Source organism: Sminthopsis crassicaudata, chromosome 2, assembly GCF_048593235.1.
Source record: "Sminthopsis crassicaudata isolate SCR6 chromosome 2, ASM4859323v1, whole genome shotgun sequence".
NCBI classification, from domain to species: Eukaryota; Metazoa; Chordata; class Mammalia; order Dasyuromorphia; family Dasyuridae; genus Sminthopsis; species Sminthopsis crassicaudata.
This window is the reverse complement of record NC_133618.1, coordinates 41,964,990-41,990,265: the sequence shown is the minus strand read 5'-3', so window position 1 is coordinate 41,990,265 and position 25,276 is coordinate 41,964,990. Positions and strand designations below refer to the sequence as shown.

The window sequence follows — 25,276 nt, the reverse complement described above, 5'->3', positions numbered from 1 at the left end:
GGGATTGATACTCTGTTTTGACTTGCTAATGGGGAAGTAAGAGAAGTTATTTTTATCATCCCTTTCATACTTTATTTGATGTTTCTTTTTCTTATCTCTTTGGAGTTCAGAAATGATTTAATTATTTCAGTGGGAATATACTGTACTCTTAATGAATAACCTCCCACCAGTAGGAGGATTGATAAAGATTCAGATAGAGTTCTCAAGAGTTAGAGATCTCATTTTCACATCTAGGGATGTAAACAGTTTAGCCTTTATATATATATAATTTTTTTTTTTTTTGCCCTGTTTACCTCTTGTTTCTCTTGAGTCCAGTATTTGAAAATTAAATTTTCTGTTTCTGTTTTGGGTTTTTTTAATTAGAAATAATTAAAAGTCTCTTACTTCATTGAAGATCCATCACCTCCACTGAAAGATTATGCTCTCAGTCTTGCTGGGTAGTTTATTCTTAGTTGTAATCCCAGATTTTTGCCTTCTGTAATATGGTATTCCAGGCCCTCCAATTCTTTATTTTAGAAGCTGCCAGATTCTTGATAATCTTGATTGTTGCTCCTTGATATTTGAATTGTTTTTATCTGGCAGCTTGCATATTTTTTCCTTGAGATTGTAATTTTAAAGTTTTACCACAATGTTCCTTGAGGTTTTCCTTGTGGGGTCTCTTTCCAAAGATTATCACTGGAGTCTTTCAATAATTATTCCCCGCTCTGTTTCTAAAATGTCAAGGCAGTTTTCCTTGATGATCTCTTGAAGAAAGCTATCCAGGTTCTTTTTTTTGTTTGTTTTTATTCATAGCATTCACATAGTGACAATTTTAAATTGTCTTTTCTGGATCTATTTTACATCTTCTTCCATTTTTTTCTTTCTTTTTAGTTTGTTTGACTGATTCTTAATGTCATAGAGATTCACTGTCACTTAGTTGTTGAGTTTTTTAAAGCACAGTATAGCTTAATATAGTTGAAAATTTGTAGTTAATTTATCCTTTAGGTAGTCTATAAATTAAATCTATTAGACCTAATTTAGTTTAATGTCTCTTAGAAAAATGAACTTGTTATTTTTAAGGAATTTAGGGGACATCAAGAGGGACTATGAACTTTGCTGATTGATTATGAAATAGTAGATGTTATTGTAGATACTAGCAAAATAATAACAACAGAATTTGAGAAGACTTTTGGAACACTTAGCTTAGACAAAGCCTTCAGACTCTCCTTCCAAAATTATTAGCACATGCACCTTAGGGAAATCACAATGTTCTTCTCTTTAGCCTACTGAAAGATTGGTTTAATTGAGAGCATTTAGCTTCCTTTTCAGTTATTTTATTCTAAAACAGATCTATTTGGCGCTACCCTACCTGGAATCAATAAGATGAGGGGTAAGGAATCATAATCATAATTTGCACACAAGAAGCTTTTCAAAAATGCCTTGAAGCAAAAGAAATTTTAATCAATACGTTTTTCAAAATTCGTATTTTCCTAGATTTTATTGAATCTAACCTGTCTAGAAAAGATGGCGTGGAGAGTTTGGCTGCCTTGTTTTATACTTGAGGGAATAAGAGTTGACCTTTGCATATGCTTTTAAGAATTATTAAAGACTTTACATAATATCTCATTTGTACTTCATAATTTCATAACACTTTGAAGTTAATATTCCCATTTTACAGATCGGAAAACTAAGGCTTAAAGAAGTGGTGACTGACATGTTGGAGGTAAAATTCACACCCAGGGTTTTGCTGACTCAAAAAAAGACTACTAGAAATCAAGATGATGCTCTATATCACCAGCATTTCTATATAGCAGTAGTAAAATCTTGAAAAAAAAAAGGATAGAAAAGGAAATTCACTTTATGACAATTACATAATGTATAACAAGTTACTCCTCTAAGATATTGTCACTACTTATAGAATCACAATTACAAAACCTTTAAAAAAAAAAAAACACCTTAAATAGTTGCAGTTATATCCATTGTTAATGGTTGGGCTCTATCACCATATTAAAATATGTAAATTAATTCATGAGTTTCATGTTAAAGTACCACAGGGTTAATTTATAGAGCTAGACAGTAAAATTCATATGGAAAACGATAGAAATTGAAACATGGGGGAAATGATAGAAAATGTAGTGGAAATAGTGCTTGCAGCCCTTAAATTATATTATAAACCAAATTGGTTCTCTCTGGCTGTTTCTCCCTTCTTCCTCTTCCCCTCCCTTGCTGCGGTCTCCCTGCACCTTGTCATTCTTGTGGCCTTCTGAACATTCGAGCCTGTTCTCTTCCTCTTGTCCTTTTCCTGGCTCTCTGATCCCTGCTCCTCCTCCCCGCCTGGCCCTTCCTCCGAGTCCCCTCCTTAACCCGGGATGTCTCCGGAGGTTCTGTCCTGTGCCGGCCCTCTTGCCTCTCCACCTGTTTAGTTTGTATTCGGTTCAGCTTCCACCTCCACTCTTTATTACCAGCCGCCTCCTGGAAATCTCCAACTGGATATCCCGCACAACTCCTTATTTATGGCCCTGAAACCTTCCTCCTTCTGCGCTCCTTTTTATTACCTTATTCCATTCTCCCAATCACCCAGGCTCCCACCTCCACCGTCACCGGGCGCTCTTCATGCATTTGGAGGAATGAATCTCGCCAGAGAGCAGGTTACAGGAAAGGGCAGCCGGGTGTTAGGGGAAAGCCCAAGAAGAAAGAGTCCCGCCTTTGAGACCGAAGCAGTCCGGGCCTGGCGCTCCACTTCCCGCAGTCCCTGACGAGGTGGCTGCTCGGATCGGAGCTTTTTAAACTGGGCTCACGGCCCCAGTGCAGGCCCGGAAGTTAATTCAAGATCAAACACGAAATGAAACCGGGCGCCTGTGTCACAGCGCGCCCCCGCTGTGGTTCTGACCGTGCCCGGCCTAGTGGAAGCCCCTTAGCTCCGTCCTCCCAAAGCAGGGGCAGAGCAGCAGCGGGGGAGGAAGCAAGACGGAGCATGTGCAGTGTGAAGGAGCGGCTGGGGGGGGGGGGGCAGCGAGGCTGCACTCGGGGCTCACACCCTGAGTGCCAGAGCCTGCTCCAGGATGGCTCAGGGTGACTGACAGGCATGGGGGGAGGAGTGGGGATCTGGACCTAGCGCGCTGGCAGGGTTCAGGGCCTGAGAAAGGCGCTCCCGAGGCTTAGTCTGTTGGATGGGGGCTCCTGAAGTCCCCGCCCAGTAGTTGCTAAGTCCTGTGTCTGCGTCCCCCTCTCTGATCATAGCACATGACCACATCAGTGTAGGGGACTCTTCACCCCCTTGCCCACGGGGATTCCTTGTCATTTAAGGGCACACATTTTACCACAAATTAGGAAAGGAGGGAGGAGAGGTGAACATAAAATCAGGTCTCTTTGGGGTTTTCTTCTATAGATGAGAATCTGTTCTCATTCTAATTCAGAAATAAGCAAAATTTACCACTATTATTATTTTTCCCAAAATCTTATTTATAGCAACAGTGTAAGAAAAACAGAAAAGGAATACAAACAAAATGAAATAAAACAAAAAAGAACATTATCATTTGTCCAGCAGAACATCAGGGAGGATTCAAAATACATAACAAAAAAGTTACAAGATCAAGAAAGATATTATATTCATCAGTGTCACTCTTTTCTTTGCTTCCTTGTAAACTATTCTTTTGTTCTCTGCTGTGTCTTTTTTACTTTATTCTTTTTCCCCTTTTCTTCTTCCTCTCCCCCACCCCAAGCAAGCTGTAGTTAAGAAAAGACACATTTATTTATACATATGTAGATCTAGACATACACACAGCCTTTCCTATCTGTGCTGACTCTGTTTTAATTCTGCCTCTTAACTTGTCTTGCTATTACTTAACCTCCTCCCCTCTCCCTCCCATCTGGATTCCTCCCGTATCTTCTTCCCTCACCCTTTACTTCCCCATCCCCCCTTATTTCTTTATAGTTTTTTGGGGGGTGCTACCCCCTTCGTGGTGTATAAGTAGTGTTGCTTTCAGAACTCCAAGCCCTCTTGCTCTAATGCCTCTGTCTATTCTTTCTCTGTACCTCATTTTTGACCTTCGCTATTTTTTACCTTAATTCTGTCCCAATCTTTCTTTGAGCTATGTATTGTTGATGTCAATCTTAAACATATACTATACGTTTCCCATGTTAAAAAACAAAAACCAATTTGTCTATGTTGAGTTCCTTGAAATTAATCTTTGATATTGGCTGTTTTATGTTAAATTTTCTGTTAAAGTTCAGATTTGATTGAGAGAAAGTCCTGAAAATCTGCAAGGTCACTAAATGTCCATTTTTTTCTCATACAATATTATAGATAATTTTGCTGGATAGGACAGTTTTGGTCATAGACTCTCGTTCTTTTGATTTCAATAGATATGATTCCAGGACCTGCAGCAGCTTTTATTGTGGCTGATAAGTCCTGTACAATTCTAATTGTAGCTTCAGCATATTTGAATTGTTTTTTTTTTCTTGTTCCTTGCAAAAAAAAATTCTCTTTGATCTGGGGGTTTCAAAATTTGGCAATAATATTCCTATGTGATTTCCACAAAGGATTTCTTTGAGGTGTTGATGGTGGATTTTTTCTATTTCTACTTTTCCCTCATGTTCTATAATTCTGGGACAATTTTCTTGGATCATTTCTTGCATTATTGTGTTGATTCTTTTTTGGTCACAACTTTCTGGCAGTCCAATTATTCTTGTATTTTCTTGATTTGTTCTCCAGAGCTGTCATTTTTCTTATAAGATGTTTCACAATCTGTTCTATTTTTTCATTCTTTAGAATCTGTTTTGTTAGTTCTTGGTTCCTCATAGCTTCATTGGCTTCCCCTTGCCCAATTCTAATTTTCAGTTATTTTTATCTTTAAGACTCTGTATCACCTTTTCTAGCTGGTTAACTTGTTTTGCATAATTTTCCTGTTTTTCTTGGATGGTTTTTGTTTTTATTTTTTTTGTTTTTCCTCAATGTCTTCTCATTTGATTTGTAGATTCATTTTTTGAATTCTATAAATTATCTGGGCAGAGAGCCATTTCACATTACTCTTTAGGGTAGAAGCTTTTTCTTTTCTACTTTAGTGTCCTCCCCTGAAGATGAACCCCAGTCTCCCCTGTTCCCATAGTAAGTTTCTATGGTGGGGTTCTTTCTTCCGTATAAAAAAAAAAAAAAAAAATATATATATATATATATATATATATATATATATATATATATATATATATATATATATATATATATATATATATTTTTTTTTAATAAGAGTAAGTGTAAGCCCCCTCTAATCTTGGGATAAGGGGATGGTGCTTCATTTTCTTTCATTCCTCTAGCTTCATTTTAGCTCTCCTCCTGACCTGGAACCCCAAACCAAGAGCTTCCCCTTCCAGCAAGTGTCCTCAGCCTGCAGTGTTCCTACCCCCACACTCAAAGCTCTGCTGGCTCCTTTTCACCCAGCTATGTAGCACAGCGGGGCCTAGGGGTTCTCCCAGTCGTCCCAGGCTCAAACTCCAACTCCACAAATAATTCAGGAGGTAAAAATTTCGGTGGTTCCTGCTGAGGCTCCAGCCACACCCAGCTTGCCCAAGGGCTCCCCAATGGGAGCTATGGAGCTAGCCTGCAAGTTTTCCCTTCAAACAATTTAATCCCTGAGTCTATCTTCAGATCTTCTAGGATTGTATCAGGAGGACCCCGTTCTGCCCCTAGGCTTCTTGATTTTTCATCATTGTTCTCCCTGAGGCTCAAATTTGTTCTGTTTGTGGAAAATCTGGAGAGCTTGAAATTTACCAACCTACTCCTTCATTTTCCTAGAATCCTCCTCCACCAACTCTGTTATTGTGGAATAAGAAATAATCTGTCTGTTAAAATGAGTTGAACCAAGTCTCTGAGAAATGTGACAGTTTGGGAATGAGAACTGAGTTGTAGCACCTACTGGGGTATTTAGGTTCCTAAGATTTCTACCTTATTGAGTTGCTTTTTCATGTTCACCTACTCTGATAATCCTTGAAAAATCTCAAAATCTGAGTTGGAAAGAAGTCTGATCTGATGTGTTTCTGAACCAGATCCCCTTGTAATATTCTCTCCCTTAAACCCCCAACCCCATAGATGTTACTGAGAAGGAAGCCTGTCCATATCTCAGTAGCTCTTATCTATATAGTGCCTCTTATTTATATATGTATTATGTACGTCTCTGGTAGCATGGGATACAGCATCTGAGCACCCTCCTCTGGCCTTTTGTGACTGCTCTTAGTTGATGTTTTTGCCTAAAGATCTTTTTAGTGCAGATGATTATTTCCAAAATTCTCTCGGTCTCTCTCATGTCCTTCCATAGTTCAAATTTTCCCCATTCCTCCCCAGTTCATCCCTCTTTGGGAAGTTAGGTGTCATGGTGGCTAGAATGTTGGACTTGTTATGAAGTCAAATGCCATGATGACATGCAGTATTTTTTGAGCCTTAAAGTGCTTGTAAATGCTAACTCTTATGATTAGGCAGCCTAGTGGCCCAGTGTATATAGAGTGTTGGAGTCAGGAAGAGCTTATTAATCAGTGAGGTTACCCAGTGGATAGAGCCACTGTCCAGGAGTCGGGAAGATCTGAGTGTAAATCCGATCTCAGACAACTTACTAGCTGTGTGACCCTGGACAAATTCCTTTACTCTTTTAACCTCAGTTCTTATCTGTAAAATGAGTTAGAGAAGGAAATTGGACAGGTTCTGTATCTATGACAAGAAAACCTGGGGTTGTAGAAATTCAGATGCACTGAAATGACTCAACAAGAAGTTGTGTGGTCCTACCTCAGTTTTTGTCATCTGTAAAATGGGAATAGTAGCATCTCTCTTGCAGAGAAACAAATGAAGAATTGTGTGTGTGTCTGCTATTATTATGATTTCTGTTCAGGGCTCCTCTTTCTTCTATTCACTCAGGTTCACCACCTTGGCAGTATCTTGGATTATAACTTGTAATTCAGCCCATCACCAGTGTTTTTGGAATTAATTTTTTATCACTATCTTTTGGTTTTAAATCACTTACATTTCCCACATCTTCCCCAAAGAACTTCCCTTAAAGTGAAGAATTTTTAAAGTTCTTTCCATCTCATCTTTGAAGGCCAAGTTTGTTTGTTATATCACTCCCCAACATTGATTTGTAGTTTTCTGTTGATGTTGGTTCCATTTCCTTTGCGATCTCAGCTTAGCCCAGAGCCTCAGTCAGTTGTGGCGGCTTCTTATTGCCTCCCTCTGGTTGCCTGTAACCGTCCCATCTAGCCCAGTCCCTCTTGGCCCTGCTCATCAAGGCCTGGGTAGACTTGCTACCTTCTCCCCTTGGCAGAGCTCCCCAGCGCCTCTCAGTGCCTTGTACTGATCATCCTGCATCTCTCCCTCTTTTCCTTTGGGATACAGTTCAAGCGCCATTGTCAAGAGTTCCCAACAGCTAGTCCCCAAATCAACTTTGGATTTACTAAATTTTTTTTAAATTCTGTATATATTTCTATATGAATTTGTTGTCTCCCCCAATAAAATGTAGTCTCGTTGAAAGTGAGGATTGTTTTATTCTTTGTACTGGTATTGCCAACATCTAGCCCAGTATCAGGCAAATAGTTGGTATTTAATAACAAATATTGATTGATTGATTGATTGATTGATTATAGTCATTGAATATGTTTTCCAAATTCCACTTACTTTACCTCACATTATTTTGCTTAAATCTTTCCATTCTTTCCATGTCTTCTAAGCCATTTCCTTACTCTAATGGAAAATATTTTCATTTTCAGAGTAGCGTTTGATTTCTCACAATCTGAACTTCTCATAGTATTTCTTAGCACATGGTGTGTCTGTATTTAATCCTGATATCTTAACTAAAGGCTCCTAGCATTTTTTTTTAATGAATTCTATTAGTATTCATATTAAATTACTATAGAAACCTGAAGGGAATTGGAACAATGTATTATTTTCTTCTTAAAACTGTGAATAATTTAATTAATGTGCATTCATTTCAAATTCCATTTCAGATAACACTCAACTCCTTAAACTTTGTCAAGTCCTACAGTTTCTGAAAAGGCTAAATTCCAAATTTGATTGTGTAGATTTTGTTTTTTTTTAAAAATAGGTATATTCATGAAGTTGTCCATAGGTAGAAAATTTTTTAAAATCAGATAACATTTTAAATTCACTCAAGAAGCTTGCTATTTTTTAAAAAAATAGAATTTTTTCCTATGTTGAGAGTTAGCTTTAAATGAGTGAACCCAGTATATATATCCACACTCTTCCTGTTCTGAAATATTGTACAAGGAACTTCCTCTCCTCTCTGCAGCAGTTGTGTAATTTATTTGTCTGCCTCCCTCAAATTCTACCACCCTTAGGTATAGCTTGTGGCATCCCTTCCTTATAGGTGATTTTTTTCCACTCACGAGTCTCAAGTTTTGTAAATTTAGATGTTGTTCCCCATATTGAAAAACCTGTTTTTAAAAGCATAGTTAGAATATGTAGATCTTTATCTTTAAATTCATTTGGACAATATTACATACTTAAACCTTTCTTCTTCTGTTTTCTCTTCTAGCCTGACAACGAAATTTCATCAGACTGCAATCATGTAAGTATAGATTTTGTGTATCTTTCTTTGTTTTAACCTTTAGGATTGTAGACATTGTAGACTAGCTCTCTTGAGTTGTTCACTTAAAGCATTTTTGGTTACCTTAACAGAGGGCTGTTAAACTTTTTTTTTTACTACTTTGCACATAGGTATTCCTCATTTTTCAGGAATCTGAAAGTCTATAAAACATTGTACATGCTGAAATAAAGAAGAAAAAGGAACCTGTGTTTACAAGCTACCAGTAACAAATAATCAAGTATTGACTGTATTTACTATGAAAAAAGATTTAGTAGCATTGTGAATTATATTTTCTTCCTACTTGAATTCCTAAAAGGAATACCTTACCCCTATATTTTTAATTTATATTAAAATAAAGAGAAAAGAAATTAGAATATTCAGCCATTGATGATTCAGCTCATTGGCAGAGACTTGTCTTAGTCAAAAGAAACATTTTACATACAAATCAGTGAATTAATTTACAGGGTACTATAGTTTAGAGGCTCTTGATATTAGTTTAGTTTGAGGCTGAAGACATTCCAAAGGCCCATGATCTTGAGATTAAATCCTTTTTTGCAGCCTCATAAGACTGAGACATGTTCTGAAATTCATAGTTATTCTTCTTTGCCTTATTTAAACTCTCAAGCAGGCAGAAAACAGTTATTTTGTTTGTTTGTTTGTTTTTGCCAAGGCAATTTGGGTTAAGTGACTTGCCCAGGGTCACAGAGCCAGGAAGTGTTAAATATATGAGACCAGGCTGGTACTCTATCCACTGTGCCATCTAACTACCCCTGGACAATAATTCTTTAAGAGAGTCAGCATTGGGTCAGATGTAAGAAAGAAATCTTTTAGTTTGCATCTTTGATCCTAGTATTTAGGACATAAAAGGGATACTGCACTTTTAAAAATAAGATTATTATAAGATTGTAGGTTGTAATTAGCCATAAGCATTCATCATGTAGTCAAACACTTTACTAGGTGTAGAGAGATAAAAAGACATGAATCAAATCGCCTCCAACTCCAACACACTTAATACTTTGTAAAATAATATTTGTTAATACAACCCTATTCTGGGGCAGGGCAAAATTTCTTTGCCAGAAACCAAAGCTGTTGTTTTCTAATAATGTGAATCACATCTGTTAATGAAAGATCAGGAGAACTAAACTCCATTAACTCCATTAGCCAGAATTAATTTCTAGTAGCTTATGTTGGGGGGGGGGGGAAGTTTTTTGTTTGTTTTTTTCTAAACTTGAAAGTTCTTTTTGAGCAAAGTTACTTAACAAGCAGTTAAGGGCAAACTGGTTTTGAGGCATCAGCTTTTGTATCATTTTTGATTTTGTAGATTAATAGTGCCCGACTCTTTGTGACCTCATTTAGAGCTCTTGGCAAAGACACTGGAATGGTTGGCTATTTCTTTCTCTAGCTCATTTTACAAATGAGGAAAGTAAGGCAAACAGCCTGAAGTGACTTGCCCACTCAAGAAGTGTCTGAGGCTGCATTTGAACTTGGATCTCCTGACTCCAGACCCAACGATGTATCTATCCACTGCGCTACTTAGCTACCCTATTAATTGATAGATTTTTATTAATAGTATAACAACTATTAAGTTTCTTGAAGTGTTCTTGGGCATTAGTTGAACAAATGTAGCTTGTCTGTTACTGTGGCTTCGAATTCTAGTTGATTGGTATTACCACTTTTTAAAATGGTAAAGCCCTATCACAGATTTGCCAGTAATTCCTGTATTCACATTTATAGAGAACCAAATGATATTCTGCATATAAAATCTACTCTGATATAAAAAGACCTTCACAGATCAACAGTGACCCTTAGGATGGATTTTTACATTGAAATTTACATTTAAGATTTTTTAAGATTGGCAATAATTTTGTTGGGATGCAGCTCTTCCTCTTCAGTTCAAGATAACATTTAGATTTCATAGCATAACTAAATGCCCAAATGACTGCTGTATTTATGGCAATAAACATCAATATAATATTTACTTTCAAGGGTTCTTTTCCCATCTCCACCCCATATTGCTAGAACCTTTCATCCCCGACTGCCTTGTATTTATTTTGTATTATTTTGTATCATGTTGTCTTATAATATAAATGCAAGTTCCGGTTTCCATTTGCCATTGCCTGGCACATAGTAGTTGAAATAAATGCTTATTGATTGAAAGAACATATATTCAAGATGAGATGTCAGTGCCAATTTATAAAAGCATAGTATACAATGAAAGTAGGGTATTAACTTCCATGGTCAGGTTTTATTCTGTTTCAAACAGATGGCCCAGAGATTTTCTTCTACAGTAGTATTTCAAGGACTAGTGAAAAACCAAACAAATATTGCCTGTGAAATGTAACAGAGAACTAAGCTGTGGAAGAATCCTGGAAAAAGACAATTAAGCACAAATGAATTGGCCTCTAACTTACAGGAACAAATTAAATGATATTCATTTGTAAAAGAATGAAAAACAGATTGTGAGAACTACAGTGGCAGCACATTTCTGAAAAGAAAGAGCCCCCTGCCTCTAAGGTCATATTGTTTAGTTTCCATGGGTAGGGTGGGTACATGGCTGGATGCAGATCGTGGCCATTTAAATCATTTGACAAGTGTTTGGAGCTCCTGCTATATGTCCAGCAATGGAGCTCTAAGCATCCAGTCCTCTTCCATCCCTGGTACCTCTGATAGCTGGGATTTTTTTCAGCAGCAGCGATTGGGCATCTCTTGAAGCTCTGCTCTTTGCCTCTCTGTTCTTTCCCATTTCATCTCAAACTGTTCAGGCTCTTGAACCTGTGACTTACTTTTCACAATAAGGGAATATTGAAGACACAGATGGGAAGCACCTTAGTATTCTTATTGGAGAATAATAATATTATTTTATTGGGGAATAGCTATTGTTCCTGCTGACATTTGCAGGATCCTGTACTTGTTTTGTGTTTGCCTCATCTTAGCCAAACTCAAAAGGTAAATTTTGGAGTGTACTTTTCTATTTGTAACTTTTGAATGTGGGAGTTACTAGTTTGATTCTAAGAATTTCCTTAAATAAGTCATTTGATGTCAAAAGGGCTAGAGGAGAGAAAAAAAAAAAGGTTAGGTTCATTCTAGAAGCTAATTTCCCTCCTTAAAAATTGCCCCATGGGAGCAGCTAGGTGGTGAAGTGGATAGAGTACCAGCCCTGAAGTCAGAAGGACCTGAGTTCAAATGTGGTCTCGGACACTTAACAATTTCTGGCTGTGTGACCCTGTGCACTTAATCCCAATTGCCTGGGGGGGGGGAGGAAAGCCCCCTACCCCCCCAAAAAAAATTATCTATGTTGATCCATTGTTAATGAGACTAAATACTAAAACCTGGAACCGGAATTTAAATGATTGTCACTTTGTTTTAAATTCAAATTGGCATCTCCTGTTTTTCTTCCTTGTATTTTTTGCCAATCAGAAAATGTAAAAAATCTGATTTTCTTGATCTTTTAATGATTGGGTCCAAAGCTTTGTGTGTATTTTTGAAAGGTGTCTCATTAATGGTTTTACTTTTGTTCCCACAGGATTTTTCTTCTTTACAACTAAGAATGTGATAGCATGTAATTTTAATGTCCCCATTACTTTGAAATACAGTTATATTTTATCTGCCTTTCTATAATGGACTTTTGTCTTTTTTGCAGTAACTCAACCAGTAATGATGCTAAATGTTCCATTATCTTAACCTGCCTTTTTCCCCTCATTTTGTCCCAGTTGTTGTGGAATTATAAACTGAATCTAACTACAGACCCCAAATTTGAATCTGTGGCCAGAGAAGTCTGCAAATCTACCATATCTGAAGTAAGTTATAATGGAAGAATTTGTGGGTGAACAGTAGACTTAGCTGGGGAAAATATTTATAAGCTAGACCAAATGTACAAGGGAAAAAACTGATACATTTTCCTTTTTATGTAATTTGTGATCTTTTTTTTATTTTTTATTTTTATTATTATTATTTTTTTTTTTTTTGGTTTGTTTGTTTGTTTGTTTTGTGGACTGGGAAACTTGTTCTTCTTTAAGACCCTGTTGACCCGAACTGGATATCATGAGGGTTTTTTGGTTTCCAAATGAGTCCCTGGAAAATTCAGTAATAAAACAGTTTCTCTTGCTGCAATATTCCCAGATTTTACAGCCTACCTACCAAAGCATATTAAAAGACTGGTCGCCAAACATTGAAGTTATTGAAGGTGGGGGGAAGATGTTTTTTTAAGCTGTGCTGTTGGCTGTGATGAAATAGTGAGGGTCAGCATTATCATATCCCCTTGAGGAGGTCATTTAAATTTAAAAGCGGAGACCCAAGGAGGATAATCATCAGCAAGTCAGGATAGAGTAGGAAATGAGAATATGAAATGACTCTTTATATGAAAAATTAGAGGAGATGCCATTTGTAGTAGAACCCAAATGTATGGCACTCCCAATTTGGCAGCTATGAGAATATCATATTGAGTATTACCTTGATGTAAAAATCCCTATTTACTGGCAATCAATATAACCCAAAACATCTTTGGGCTGAAAGTAATTCCTAGGTGCCCTCTCATTTTAGGTGAGAGTCTTATGGGACAGGTCCAGAGCAGACCTCCCCCCCCCCAAAGTGGGTGAGAATCTGCCCTATTTTCACATTTCTTTAAAAAAAAAAAAAAAGTGACTTTTGTTCTCCAGAATTAACTACTTCTATCCATGCCCCAGTTAGAGAATATCAGATTAAAATTCAATTTATTAAACACTGAGAATCTACTCTGTGCATAGCACAGTACTTACTGGACACTAAGGCTATGCCATAGTCATTTTATTTGTCTATGTTCTGAACATGCTTTGCAGTCATAGCAGTGAAAGTAGAGGGGCTTGGGCCCTCCTTGAAGCATTTGTTGTTGAAATACAATGGCAGAGGTATAATAACATAGGCTTTTAATTGAACCCTAACAACTGCCCACATACTCATTTGTAGTGAACTAGGAGAGAAGATGCCTGCTTGACCTGTGGTGGGTTTGTAACTCTCTAAGTGGGCTCTTGGTTTTGCAGTGTGACGGGTATTACCAAATACTGAGGGTACAGCAACGGCAGTGGCACAGAATACCTATTGTATCCATTACAGTCCCATCAAATTTAGGATTTTTGCCAAATAACTGTAATAGCCTGAAAACCAATTTGAAAATGTGATTATCCTAAGGCATTGTGAGTTTTAGTTTGGATTTTACTAGATTTAAAACATTTTCAAGCTGAAATGATGCAAAACGTAAAACTATCCCAAACAAGAAATAATGTGCTTTCCCTTAACTATAGGTTTAACCTGAAATTACTGTCCCTTTACTCTAAACTTATATTAGATTAGGAGAGAAAGTCATTACTACCAGCCTCACATTTTGTTTCTAGAGTTTCAGATTCCTTGGGGTCTGCTCCCTAGACCAGTACCCCTTATCTCTGTGTCTTTTGCCTGACTTGAGGATGTTGTAAGTAGTTTATCTATTAGAACGTGACCTTTTAAATCATTTCTTCCCTTTAAAGGCAAATTCTGGCCAAGTTGAAAGCTTTAAGTGTTGCTGGTAGAGGGCACAATGATATCAGCATTTTGCATTTGAGTCTTGATTTAAAGTTATTTGAGAATAACAGAAACTGATGATTTTAAAACACCTTTCTTTTAATCTTACAGATTAAAGAATGTGCTGAAGAGCCAGTTGGGAAAGGCTACTTGGTCTCCTGTTTGGTGGATCACAGAGGCAACATTACCGAATACCAGTGTCATCAGTATATAACTAAGATGACAGCCATTATCTTCAGTGATTATCGTCTCATCTGTGGTTTCATGGATGACTGCAAAAATGACATCAACATTCTGAAGTGTGGCAGCATCCGTCTTGGAGAAAAGGTATCTGCGACATTAGAAGGATTTAAAAGATTTAGGAACCTGATGTTGCAGACATTAAATATATAACAGGACCATAAAGATCTTTTCAACTTTGCCATCAAAAACCAAAGGGAATTTTTGCTCATTCTCATTGCCTCCTACCTCTGAGCCATTAAAATTTATGGTAGTTGGGGTGTCTGAAATGGCTCAGAACTGAGCCTTCGGGCTCCATATAGGAAATAGAGGAAGCCATGCATGGCAGACCTTCCCTTAACTCACTGTCTCGTCACTGGTGTATGACTCCCCATTCTATACATTTCTGAGTTACTGTCCCAGTAAAATAGAAGGTGGCCGTTACCCTACAAAGTATTTTAAATAATTATTTGTGGTATTGTGGGGAGAATTATTCTGCAGTGAGAATAGCTTTATCTTCAAAATGATGGGGCAGCTTTTATTGGCCAACAAGTATTCATGAAGCACCTGTTCACACAAACAAATCAGTGTTCTGTGCTCTCCTAGTGGAAGAGACAGAATGTGTGTGGTGAGGTTGGTAGAGCAGGAGCCAGGCCTGGGTTTGGAAGATGATCCTTGAGGGGAGTGTGAGAAAGCCCAGGGGCGCAGAAGGCAGAGGAAGGAGGAACACATTCTGGACAAGCAGATGGAGCCTCGTGGCAGATCCGACGGGGCTGCCCCGGGGGTCCCAGGAACACTGTGCCAGAGCCTCTCCTTAGGAAAATCAGTACAAGGTGACTTGAAGAGGAGACCCTGAGAAGAGTGGGCCTCAGGAGCTCTCTTGCCTATCCCACTGCCATGTCCCTGCTTCCCTCCCCTCTCTTTTCTCTGTGTAGCTTCCCCTCTCCAGGGCAGCCAGTGCACAGATGCCATAATTATCCACAGAAACACACATTTGACTCAGCTTTCTCTGCCCCTGAGGGGAAATACCCTGTGGGGCACTGGTTGGCACAGAAAGCCCTTTGGCGTCTGGCCTCAGACAGTATCCTCTGCTTTTTGTGCTCTGTGGCTTAACCCCCACACTGAATTCCTGCTCCTGTTCCCAGACTGCTGCTGGGTCATCTTCCCCTCCCCTATTCCCCTTCCCCCCCCACACGCGCTCTGCAACGGCCAATAGCTTCCCATCCTTTCTCAAAGCAGCCATTAGAAGCACTTTTCCTTCCCCATCACCAATGCCTTGCCCTCCCTCAGATCTCAGCTAGAATCCCATCTTCTCCAGGCAGCCTGTCCCCATCTCCCTTACCGCTGCACCCTCCCGTCTCAGGGAGGTCGTTATCCTGCTGGAGTTATCCTGCATAGTTCTTGGCATGCATCCTTCCCATGCAGACAAAGTGCTCCTGGAGAGGAGGAACTGTCTTTTGCTTGTCTTTGATCTTCAGACTTAGCACCATGCCTGGCCCACAGGAGGTACTTAATGTGGTTTTGACTGGCTTTAGCCATTTACCTTTCAGGGAAGAATAAAAATCCTGTAGGGTACTGGATGCTAATAAGAGAGGACATCCACATAAGGACGTCCAATTTCTGCTATTAATTATTGTTTATTAATTCTTTACTGAAGAGGAATGATTTATAAAATGAAATTTATCTGGACCTTTTGCCCTCTCTGATTTGTTATTGAGTGAAATGGTCATGAGATTAGTTCCTTAGAGCCATAGACAACATTTTCCATGCTTTTTAATATTTTAACAGATTTTTTTTCTCCCTTGTCATCATACAGCCACAATTTCAACTTTTTCACATGTTGCTATCATAGTGTTACTTTCACATGGATTTCCCCCAATTACAAAGAGTCTTAAATAATGGATATGGGCAGAAATACAATTATCTTTGTAAGAATTGACATAATTGACCAGATGGGACATTATTTCAGGTTGTTTGCTGTCATATCTGAGTCATCAGTGCATGATATATTTGTACCAACTTACAAAGGCCTAAAGGCCTGAGAAAAGTAGATTGAATTAGTATGATAAGAAAGATGAGGATTTTTCTAACATGTTGCAATGGGAAATGATGGCACATTTTTGTGTTTGTCCCTTTTTCGTGATGATCTGATCCATCTTTCTATAGCAAAGTATATAAAAACCTTAAGGATTTCCTTGCCCTTGATCTAAAGATGGTCTGATGTTCCTGAGCCCCATTATCCATGTGCCAAACAGCCCTGAACTCCTATAGCTGCTGATGCTGAAGAAGCATGGTGTGTGCTCCCATATAGTGCTTTGCTTCTCTGGAGTCTGTTAATCAACTGAGACAGGCAAACCTATGCTGATATTTTCCTTTTTTATCTTGAAGCAGCCTTGAAAATGATCAGAAGCAAGAGAACAGATGATCAGGTGCAAACCAGCTGCTAGTGAAAAAAAGGGGGGGGGGGAGTTTCCATATTGTCAGTAGTGGTGAGGTTTGAACTGATGCCCTCCAGTGGCCAGAAGAAAGGGAGTCTTATCTACCATTATAACTTGATCATGTTATTTAAAGTGATGAGTCTATATTCACATAAAGCAAACTTCAAAATAAAAATCATTTGAAATTAATTGTAAGCTTTGACTCGCATCATTTGTTTTATTCCTGATGAGAGAATAAGTTATCCATGAATTTAAATAGTTGACTCTCATTTTCTCCTGTGTCCTCTGAAGGGCAAATTCCACTTTCTAAAAATGACAACTTGAGTAATGGGTAAAGGCTTATTAACAGAAGTAAAAACTCTCAAGTTCTTACCTATTATTTTTAGTCTTTTATAGAACTAAAGAAGAATGGAGGAGGAATAAAATGTTCTTTCTTCTACTCTTAAATACTTAGAGCAACATCTAGGAAGCAGTTCTCTAGCAGATGTGTGCAAATCCAGCATACAGTACTCAAATTTATTGGAAACAGTATCATTTTCACCAGCTTACCAAACATAGGTTTTAGTTCTTTAATTTAATTTTTCCTTCCTTATAGACATTGTTAGCTTTTCGGGGGGGGGGGGGAGTTGTTGACAAATCAACAATTTTTATTAATTGTTTTATTAATTTTATTAATTTTTTTGCATTCTTATATTTTCAAATATCTGTCTGTATGAATTCTCAAATGTATTACACAAATAGGAAAAATGGTTAAAGCTGAGAATTCTCTGGGAAATGAATTTAGTTTGAGAGTCATGGAAATTGAATTTTAAAGGAAAAATCTATCTGACAACTCTAGCAAATAAAACTACTTATGATGAAAGTGGTATTATGGTCCACACTTTATAGTGTTCTGTGATACCTCAATTATTGTAATTAATATGAAACTACTCCTTAGGAGGGTGCTCATACTGTGAAAGTGGTGTAAGCAAATGGAGCCATTAAAAAAGATAATGGCACTAACTGATAGTTCTTTGTTATACATTTTTTTGGGGGAAAGTGTGTGTGTGTGGGTGGGTGGGTGGGTGTTGTATTTTAAGTTTGCAGAGGAATCACAAATCTAACTTCAGAGTCATCATCTCATGTAATTCTTGTCTAGAAATACTAAAGCATAGGTTTGTATCATAGGGGGAAAGGTGAAGGTGTCAGTTCAAGAGAAAGTTGACTATGGTAGTTTATTGAAGGAACTAATCATTTATCTGAAACCCATTCTGTCTTGATCGGTTTGGGACAACCCCTGCTGTATTTTATTTTATTTTATGGCCATCTTCTATTCATCTACCATGACTCTCATTCCAGAAATATTGTCCAGAAGCCTTGGACCTATTTAGCTCCAGAATTCCTGCCATAGACCCTGCTTTCAGTCCATGAGTGAGAGAAGGCCCAAGTGTCTTGGTTCCAGCAAGTACAGAGAGTACTGAGTATTTCACAGGGACATGTATGGAAACAAACTTAAGTTTCTCTGTTTCTGGTTTTTAGAAACATTGAGAGACAGTGATAAATGGTCTTAGGTTAAAGCCTAGCCACTATCTTCTTTTTTTTTATTATTATATATATATATTTATATTTATAATATTATCCCTTGTATTCATTTTTCCAAATTATCCCCCCCTCTATTCCCTCCCCCCATGACAGGCAATCCCATACATTTTACATGTGTTACAATATAACCTAGATACAATATATGTGTGTAAATCCCATTTTCTTGTTGCACAATAAGCATTAGATTCCGAAGGTACATGTAACCTGGGCAGACAGATATTAGTGCTAACAATTTACATTCACTTCCCAGTGTTTCTTCTCTGGGTGTAGCTACCTCTGTCCATCATTGATCAATTGGAATTGGATTAGCTCTTCTTTATGTTGAAGATATCCACTTCCATCAGAATAAATCTTCATACAGTATTGTTGTTGAAGTGTATAGTGATCTTCTGGTTCTGCTTATTTCACTCAGCATCAGTTGATGTAAGTCTCTCCAGCTAGCCACTATCTTCTAAGGGACTGTATATAAACTTAAGAAGGAAAACTAAGATTCAGGGAGATGGATTAAATTGGTAATTTAGACCAGGAAATGACTTCATCTAAGTGAGGTCATTCCTGTTCCCTATACTTTGACCTATTTAGGCTTCTGATCTGCTTGAGAGAAGGAAGAATCCTTTAATTACTTTAATTGATGGAAATATTTTTGGGGTTTACCTTTGGCCCCAGGCTACTCTGGCTTAAAATCTTGCAAAGCTAGTCAGTGACCTTTATCCTAAGAGAAAGGAAGAAGTCATTGACATCCTGCAAAGCCAGAGACATACAGGGATCCATAAGAGAGGAAATCAGGGAAGTTCCCAGCAAAGCTTCCTCGGAGCTGAACTGTGGGACTGTCCCTGAGACTGGGGCAGGAGGGGAGGGGGAGAAGGAGGAGAGAGGTGAAAGCCAGGAACAGATCTTGGAACAAAGCCAAAGGCCTGAGGAGGCCTGTCCTTGGAGCTGAGCTAAAACAAGAGATGGAGGAGCTCAGCAGATAAATTGTAAGGGACATAGCATAAGAAACCAGGAGAGAGGCTTGTCATTCCTGATTAGTGGTTTAGCAGAGTTGTAATGAAAAATAAAATTTATGTGAAAATATTTTAGCCCTCTCTGAATCAGTTTGCTTTCTGATAGACTCCTCTTAGCCTCTTTTATACCTGTAGCTGTTTAAAGATAATTTGTGGGTGATAAGAGGAGGGAGGTGTTTTCATATTACAGTTCAGGAGCTCCATTGCAGCCTTTTTCTTTGTTTTCTGATATATCTCCATTTTTCATATTTGCATTTTATGGTTTTGGCCCCTGAATTCTCTTCTTTCCTCTTTGCTGAATCAAAGTGGGACAGAGAGGCAAAAATATGTCAAATCACTTGGTATATATTTTACTATGTGGTGTGTATTTTATTATTATATGAACTTGGCTGTTTCACTGGTTTTTTTGTTTTCTTTTAAATTAATACTATATAAATCAGCCTAAGTGCCAATATGGCCATTGTTTAGGGTTAACTGCTTATTTTCTCCATTTCCCCCCAAAAGTTCTTCCAGGTGAGCTTTTTGTAGTTTTTTTTATAAATATGTAGGAATGAAGGAGAAGAGGGGAATTAGAAAGAAGTGGAAGAGAAAAGAATGGAGGACCCTTGGGGACAAATTTTATTGCCTTCCTCTTTGCCCCACATCCTTCAGGGTGCTGGTCCAGTCTTCCTTCTTTAGAGGGCATTTCAGCAGCATCTGCCCACTGGAATGCACTCCTCACACTGCTGCCCCAGACGCCCACGATCTGGGCCCAGCTTGTCCTACTTTACCTCCTCATCAGAGATTTCCTAGCAAAGGTTGGATAAACACTTATTGATGGTATTTTATTTTTTTCCATTTACATGTAAAGACAATTTTAAACATTTTTAAAAATGCAATTTTGCGTTCCAAATTTTTTCTTTCTTCTCCTACCCTTCTCCTATCCCTTCCCCATCTCTGAGTTGGTAAGCAGTTTGTGAAAACAGAAACATTTTTGGTAATGGGTAAAAGTTTCCTTTTCAAGTATCCATTGGATTGAAATAGACTCCAAAACACTTTCTGGTGCTATACCCCAATAGCCCTGTGTCTACCAAGATGCCAACAGAGCAATATAATAAATTAATCAATATTACCAAGAGAATTCCCTCAATTCCAACAAAGATGTAATTTTTTTTTCATGTTTTGATGTTTTGTTTTATGTTGGGTACTATTAGCTAAGAAATAGAAATTTCAAAGTAAATATCTTATTTTTAGAAAAACAAATTTCAAATTGAACCATACATGTTGAAGGAGCTATTATCCAAAATAATTGCCTTTCTCTAATTAGCCAGCTTCTGGCTTGCTTGTGAATATGTTTCCTTTTCTAGTCTTACTGTATTGACTGATCCCTTCCTTCCTTCCTCTCTTCCCTCTTTTCTTCTCTCCCTTTTCCCCTTTTCAAACCCTGCTTTTCTTTTCCTCCCCTTTTTCCCTCCTCCTTTTCCTTCCTCCCCCTCAAATCATACCCTGTACTTCTGTAAGGCACACACTATTCCATTTGTGTCTAGTACCCATTCTCTCATGAGATAAGGACTAAAGAGATCCTGCGCAGTCGTTGAGATAAAACAGAGATCTAGGCAGGTAAAAATCATTATATGAGGTTTATTTTCTCATCTGAGAGATGGGATAGCAGTTTGGAAAGATGTAGAGGTTTCCAGAAATGTCTGTCCTCAGACTGTCCTATTAAGTGGCAAACAAAATCTAAATTGGTTTTTACATAAACATTAGGCTTCTTAGTTAATTTCCCAGGAGAATGAAATATGAGGGAGTGCTAGCAAGCATATGACCTAGCATTTCCCTGGCAGAAAGTTTTGGATTTCAACACTTCCTGACTACCATTGTGCCTTTTCCCATAAGTGTAAGTTCTTGTTTCTGTTCTTGTGGCTACGTAGTTTATTTTAGTCTTTGAATGCCGAGAAAGCCCTAATAGAGTATCTCCTACACAGTGTTTATCTAGATAGCTTAAAACAAGGAAATGATCTCCTTTCCAGGTTCTGCGCCCCAGCCCCAACCTTTTTGCCTCACTCTGTGATGAGAGGCCATGGGGCTGTGGCCCAGAAGACTCCATCCCTGATGGATCGGGTCTTTGGGATGTTGGTGAACCACTTCATCTCTCTAGGCAGCCACCCACCTAGGCTGCTGGGAATGCCCTCACCTGGCAGCTACAGGCCCCAACCCCAAACAACCTCCTTCTTTTAAACCCAAGCCTCCATAGTTTGTATGCTCTAATAAAGGTGGAATTCAGAGTATTGGAAAGTAATTCTTTTTAGCTGATTAAGCAGATATTCTAAATATAGAAGTAGGGGTTTGAATAGAAAATCTTTCTGGGAGTTTCTTGTGTGCCATTAACACAGCTTATGTTTGTTGACCAGTCATCTTCTCCTACCAAAGTTCAGAGATGCAAAATAGCAACTTGTTGCCATGGTGATCAAGCAACTATGCAATTAAAGATAATTGGATGATCTTAGGAAAATACTCAAAAGCAGCAGGCTTAAATGGTGCTAATCTTGTTAAATCACATTAAGACAAAACCAGACACAATGGAGGAAAAGTATTCTCATTCTGAATCATGTTTGTGTTTGAGTCTAACTGGAGAAAGGCCAGTGGCCTCAATCTTCACTTCATTCCACTGTTTTGACTTTCCATCTTCTCTTTTTAACCTGAGTAGAAGTATAAAAAGATTTGAGAACCAGATGTTCCATAAAGAGTACAGATTTCCAATCCAACAGTTAGTACTGGACAAAAGTGTTCGGATTAATTTGAGCACTGATTTTTAAGATAGCATAATTTTATTCAGAGAGTTAATTTAAAAGTGTTCACCTAGAGTTGTTTTTTTTTTTTTGTTTGTTTGTTTGTTTTTTTTTAATGCCATTTTTAAATTCTAAAGTTTATCAATCCACCTGACCCCTGTCTCCATTTATACCATTTAAGTAATTCTGCTTTGATCAAGAGCTTCAGATTCAGAGTGCCACAGAATTGTTAGGTAATCTTTGGTTCCTGATTAGTCTAATTGTAAGTTTCAGCACCATTTATTTGAGACCCTACCAAATATTTGGATATGAAGAATATTTCCTGTACATTAGAAAGTTTAAAATAAAGTCAGGACAACTAATCATATAGCTGAGAATCTTTGATTTTAGGGTATCTATTGTGTTTCAGGATGCCCACTCGCAAGGTGAGGTGGTGGCCTGCTTGGAGAAAGGCCTAGTAAAAGAGGCAGAAGAAAGAGACCCCCGGTTTCAAGTCTCGGATTCTTGCAAAAAAGCCATTCTCCGTGTGGCTGAGCTGTCCTCAGATGATTTCCACTTGGATCGACATTTATATTTTGCTTGTCGAGATGATCGGGAGCGTTTCTGTGAAAATGTGAGTCATCTCAAATTTGAACTTAATTTTTTTCCTTGTTTTCTCTTTTTTTCTATGTGCCCCCTTCACACCAAGAGAAGACATGGGAACCTAGAGTGAATGAAATTGGTGTGAGGAATATGATGAAAGGATAGTTAGTTTTCATTGTTTTCTAAGTGGCTTCCCTGCATACTATTTCTGAGTTTCTTTCCCCCTTCATCATCCTTATGGATGCCAAATTACCTTATTACTAATTTTTCATCCTGAAAGAGACCATTTGATTTATACTCTGCTCTTTTCTAAGGAAGTTTTTTTTTTGTGTTTTTTTTTGTTTGTCTTTTTGGGGTTTTTTTGCTCTTCTGGGCCACACTTCTGTTGTTTGCTTATGCGTGTTTTTCCCTATGTTAGAATACTGGCAAGCTTTTTTTCATGCCAAGAATTTGGGTGGTGCCTTTCAAATGTTTTAGCAAAACTCTTGTTTTACTAGTACCTTATAAAAAAATATCTTGTGCCCACCCTTTGAGCAAAAAAAAAAAAAAATTAGTGAAGCGTAATTATTTCAGCTCTCCATATAGCTTGAATCAAAAGCTGTAATAATCATTGTAATTTTGTTGACTTTCACTTAGAGTGGTATGGAAGAGTGACTTAAATCCAATATGAAGTATTCTTTTCCTCTTAATTAGCTGTATTTATGTTGAACAAGTGATAATAGCCATCGATCACAAGAAGAAAAATTCAGTCTTCATTAATTTTCTCTAGCCCTCAACTCTCTGGTCATTCAAAAGTTACTAGTTTGCACTAGTTACTAGGCCATTTGTCCAAGTGCACATGACATTTTAAAGGCAGATTGTCCATATAAGAGTGCTGTTGTAATATAGTTGGTGCTCAGCATAACTCTGTGGTTTATAAATTAACCTAATTTGCTTTAGTGATTAATGGATATTTTCCATCTTTCAGACACAGGCTGGTGAAGGCAGAGTATATAAGTGTCTCTTTAACCACAAGTTTGAAGAATCAATGAGTGAAAAGGTGAGTATGAGTCTAAAATAAGTAGATCTTCTCCATTCTGTCTCAAGGGTCTTTTCCCAAATTCAGACATTCTGCAGCCTTCTTTTTTCACAAAACTTTCTCTGATAAACTCACTTACTACAACAGGTAAATAACCAATAAGACATAGTTTTCATATTTTAACTAGCCAGAAATTCATTTGGCTTTTTCACATAAAGAAATGAATGGATAATTGTATAATTTAAAAAAAAAAAAAAAAAAGTACTAACAAGGAAATGTCACTGACTTTAGAGGAAGAGAACTTGCATACAAATCCCATTCTTGACCACTCTCTGTGTCACTCAGGGTACATTTGACCATTTATAAAATAAAAATCTCTAGCCTTCCTTTCACTTCCACCTACATGGTATTATATATTCTAGGTTTCAGCAAACAGTGAGACAATTTGTGATGGCTTTCTTTAGTACTAGTGTAATTAGTACACACTTATACCATAGAATACATTTGGTTACCTATGAAGTCAGTAGTCCACCTTGTTCTAGATCATCATCCTTAATTTCCAAAAAGATTGGGCTTAGAAAATTAGGTGGACCAAGAGAACATTGTATATAGTAATAGGATTGTTGTTTTAAGAACAACTTTTGACGGGGCAGCTAGATGGCCAATGGACAGAGCACTGGCCCTGGAGTCAGGAGGACCTGAGTTAAAATGTGACCTCAGACACTTAACATTAAGCTATGTGACCCTGGGCAAGTCACTTAACCCAGCTTCAGGAAAAAAGAAAAAGAACACATGCTGAAGTTTCTCAGATGTGTGTATCTATAGCAAAACTCGCTTGTATTTTTCCCTTGATTCTTGTACAAAAATTTCCAATCTCACATGTTAATTGACCTTTATCCAGACTTGAAAATAGATTTTCTGTCAAGTTTCTCAACTGATGAAACAATTGACATTCCTTGCTATGGATTTGTTTGTTTTAGAGAATATATTGTAAGCAGCAGAATAGTGCGTGTCTTTATGCGACTTTCTGTTTTCTCCCTCTCTCTTCCTCTTTCCCTTTTTCTCTTTTTCAGTGTCGGGAAGCATTGACGACTCGACAAAAGCTCATTGCCCAAGATTACAAAGTCAGTTATTCACTGGCAAAATCATGTAAGAGTGATCTGAAGAAATATCGATGTAATGTGGAAAACCTTCCCCGATCCAGAGAAGCTAGACTTTCTTATCTTCTGATGTGTCTGGAATCTGCTGTACACAGAGGTGGATAATCATAATTTTTTTTCCTACATTTCCTTTTTGCAAGGAAAAGCACTGACATCACAAAGGAAGACCTCTTATTGGCAGCTATACATGGAATAATCTGACAGCTTGGTTCTTATGTTAAAGACCAAGATAGTTCTTTTCATTCCTGTTCCTTTAAATTGAGAATCTCAGGGCACTGGAAATGAATGTTGAAATAATGTTTTGCCTTGTTTTTAGCTTCATTTAAAATCCTTTTAGATTGGCATTTCCTAACCTTGGTCTTTGCTACACTTTAATGGTTTCCCTTAGGTTTAACTTTTTCAAAGCCAATATA

The 25,276-nt window shown here is 37.8% G+C and overlaps 1 protein-coding gene across 1 annotated transcript in view; it reads left to right on the top strand.

The window, feature by feature from the left end:
* GLG1 (golgi glycoprotein 1) overlaps positions 1 to 25,276 on the top strand; it is a 137,085-nt gene that overhangs the window by 65,824 nt on the left and 45,985 nt on the right. The window contains exons 2-7 of the mRNA XM_074285990.1: positions 8,511 to 8,543; positions 12,272 to 12,358; positions 14,205 to 14,420; positions 22,513 to 22,716; positions 23,653 to 23,724; positions 24,777 to 24,960. Coding sequence (XP_074142091.1) covers positions 8,511 to 8,543; positions 12,272 to 12,358; positions 14,205 to 14,420; positions 22,513 to 22,716; positions 23,653 to 23,724; positions 24,777 to 24,960 — 796 coding nt within the window. The remainder of the gene's footprint in view (positions 1 to 8,510; positions 8,544 to 12,271; positions 12,359 to 14,204; positions 14,421 to 22,512; positions 22,717 to 23,652; positions 23,725 to 24,776; positions 24,961 to 25,276) is intronic.